General features: G+C 39.9%; 1 protein-coding gene across 1 annotated transcript; it reads left to right on the top strand.

Moving 5' to 3' along the window:
• The first annotated feature begins 201 nt into the window (after window positions 1-201).
• On the top strand, window positions 202-1,860 carry foxl2a (forkhead box L2a). The gene has a single exon (XM_041995877.1). It carries the CDS (start codon window positions 406-408, stop codon window positions 1,324-1,326), a length of 921 nt encoding a protein of 306 aa, XP_041851811.1. The 5' UTR covers window positions 202-405; the 3' UTR covers window positions 1,327-1,860.
• Window positions 1,861-3,310: the final 1,450 nt, after the last annotated feature.

The following is a 3,310-nucleotide window of genomic DNA, read 5'->3' as shown; positions in this document are numbered from 1 at the left end:
TTAATGGACATATTGGACTATTTAACTAATGAATTTAAATTTCAACATGTATAACAGGACCACCGGAGGCGGGAACTAAAACAAGCGCAAATCACAAAGCGCTACGTCTCTCCGCAGAGAGCATTGGAGCAAACCCAGCCTGTCAGTGGCCTTTAAAAAAAAGAAAAGGGTTGGACTTTCAGATTCACAAACCACAACTTGGGTTGCGCCTTCTGAAAGCAGTTTAGAAAATTCCCAGCTGAAAGGAGAAGATCTGCTCTCTGACAAAAACTGGGCTGCAAAATATTCATATTTGTGGAAGTGCATCCTTTGGTTCTGCGGCGCGCTTTTCCGATATACAAGTGCGCAAAAAGTTTTGTTTTTGGACTGGACTTTTTTCTTGTTGTTTGTTTGTTTTGGTGCGCGATGATGGCCTCTTACCAAAGCCCGGAGGATGACCCAATGGCCTTAATGATCCACGACACCAACACGACCAAGGAAAAAGAGCGACCAAAAGAAGAGCCGGTCCAGGACAAAGTCTCAGAGAAACCGGATCCATCCCAGAAACCACCGTACTCCTACGTCGCTCTCATTGCCATGGCTATTCGGGAGAGCTCGGAGAAGCGCCTCACTCTGTCTGGTATATACCAGTATATCATCAGCAAATTTCCTTTCTATGAGAAAAACAAAAAAGGTTGGCAGAACAGCATCAGGCACAACCTAAGTCTCAATGAGTGTTTCATTAAGGTTCCGCGGGAAGGCGGCGGGGAGAGAAAAGGGAATTACTGGACACTCGACCCAGCCTGTGAGGACATGTTTGAGAAGGGGAACTACAGGAGACGCCGCAGGATGAAGCGGCCTTTCAGACCACCACCGACACATTTCCAGCCAGGGAAGGCATTGTTCGGAGGAGACGGCTATGGCTACCTGTCTCCGCCCAAGTACCTGCAGTCTAGCTTCATGAACAACTCCTGGTCGTTAGGCCAGCCGCCTACTCCGATGTCCTACACGTCCTGTCAGATGGCCAGCGGTAACGTGAGCCCAGTGAACGTGAAGGGTCTGACAGCCCCCTCATCCTATAACCCCTACTCCCGAGTACAGAGCATGGCGTTGCCCAGCATGGTAAACTCTTATAACGGGATGACTCACCATCACCACCCTGCGCATCCCCACCATGCTCAGCAGCTGAGCCCGGCCACCGCCGCGCCGCCTCCGGTCTCCTCCAGCAACGGGGCAGGCCTTCAGTTTGCGTGCTCCCGCCAGCCCGCGGAGCTCTCTATGATGCACTGCTCTTACTGGGAACACGAGACCAAACACTCTGCGTTGCACACGAGGATTGATATTTAAAGTTTACCAAAACGGTTTCTGTAAAAAAAGAAAAGAAAAAGAAAAAAAGAAGAAGAAAAAAAAACTCTGAGAGTGAGAGTTAGTTCCTGTGATTTTTAAAAAGAACCTACAGTATTTTTAAGAGACCATTCTGACGAGGTGTTTGGGTCCAGCTGACATCCGTAATAAGTCGATGGGGAGATACGCGCCAGTTGGGGATGAACATGTTTTACAAAATGGAAACGAGAGGTAAAGAAGTAATCAGCGCACACCAGGTAGCACAACCTCTGGGAGGCATTTTATGCGCCTGTATTACTTATGGACTGATGGCCATCACTCTGTTGTTGAGATTGAAAAAAGTTTTTTATTATCAAACGGATTGCGGACATTGTTGACCTTGCTTCAGCTGTTTTTCGGGTATGCGTAAGGAGTTCTCCCATCTTTACGCACGGCCCTATCCAAATTGTTTCTTTATAAATAAAAAAAAAAAGAAAGAAAGAAATAAGTGGACATAAGATGCCCTAATTAAGTCAGTGCTTTAAAACTTTATTGAATTATACGTAAGTTTTGGTTTTCAGAAACATGCGCAGAGAAAGGCCTGCATGATCAAGTCAGGAAAGTTGTTTGCTTCGAAGGTTGTAGGTAAACATCCACCAGACTGCGACAAGACTACAAATCAGGGCTTTTTAAATTTATGGATTACGTTTATATGTAAGATGTAAATTGACAACAGTCAATGCCAGGTTATTTTTAATGTGTCTAATTACTTTTTTTTATATAAATGTGATTAGCTATGTCTCATTCATGTTGGGGCCATGTTTAATTTTAATTAGCACTTTGCCCTCCTTTCTAGGTTTGTGAATTTCTTAATAAACTTGTATTTCTTAAAATAATCCAATGGTCATGAAGTAATCTGTTTTGCACTTTAGGTTATAGCCACTGTAGAGAATACGGGAATATAAACTGCAATCATTTCAGGAAAGTTTTTTTCTTCTGTCGTTTTAGGCGCGTCTCTATAAATAAGAACATTAACATCAGGTAAACCGTGGTGTAGTGTCGGGTGAAGACAGGCAAAAAATTTAATCTATATATTTTAGAGGGCTAGCCTATATTAAATCGATTTCTTGTAATTTTTCTATAGATGTTTCTAAACATGCATGCAGCACAAAAAAAACTAAGAGAACACAATTCATATAAAAATACTATGAGTAATAACTGTAATAGCAGAAAGCATTTGATCATTTCTCTCAAAGCAACTGATGTTTTAAAGCTACAAAATGTTTGGATTTTTTTTCAGGAATTTATTGAACAGCTGCCCCACACTTTGAATACTTCTAACTATACTTTATTTTTGTTATTATTTATTTATTTGTTGTTTGTTAATTTATCCCGTGTAAAACTGCTTTGAAGTTGTCAGTCCTCACGCATATGTAATTACTAACACCATTAACTAAAAATAACAGCACATAACATCCAAAATGTTCCTCATTTGGTAAATGTATGGTCATTAACGGGAATTTTTCTCAGAAGATTTATTTTCTTGAGCATGTTCATTAGTCTACGAAAACAACAACAATGCCAAGCTGCTGCAGCTGCTGCTGCTATTACTACTACAACTTCGTCTACTACTACATACTACTACTACTACTACTACTACTAATAATAATAATAATATTAATAATAATAATAATAATAATAATAGTAATAATTTAACAAGTTATGGTATCTCCATTTTCCTTTTTCTTTTTTTTTTTTTTTTCTTTTTTTTAGTTAGTAGGTTTTGGTGTTTTTCTTTCCTATACATATATATATATATATATATGTGTGTGTATGTATAACCATTTAAAGTTAACAAAGAGACGAGCTATAATACAGAAAGTAATAATGTTTAGTCTGCAGCGATTACAAGCGAAGAGCCTCCAAAAACACAGACATGCATACAGAGGATGAAATATTCAGACAAACATTTTTCTTTTAATTTTGTTTCGGTGCGCAACTGCTGCTT

Source organism: Melanotaenia boesemani, chromosome 9, assembly GCF_017639745.1.
Source record: "Melanotaenia boesemani isolate fMelBoe1 chromosome 9, fMelBoe1.pri, whole genome shotgun sequence".
NCBI classification, from domain to species: domain Eukaryota; kingdom Metazoa; phylum Chordata; class Actinopteri; order Atheriniformes; family Melanotaeniidae; genus Melanotaenia; species Melanotaenia boesemani.
Note: the sequence above shows the minus strand (reverse complement) of the source record. Positions and strands in the feature narration are given on the sequence as shown.

Bases quoted from the DNA above. Each gene is read 5' to 3' on its own strand.
- foxl2a (XM_041995877.1), top strand. From the start codon at position 406: ATGATGGCCTCTTACCAAAGCCCGGAGGATGACCCAATGGCCTTAATG.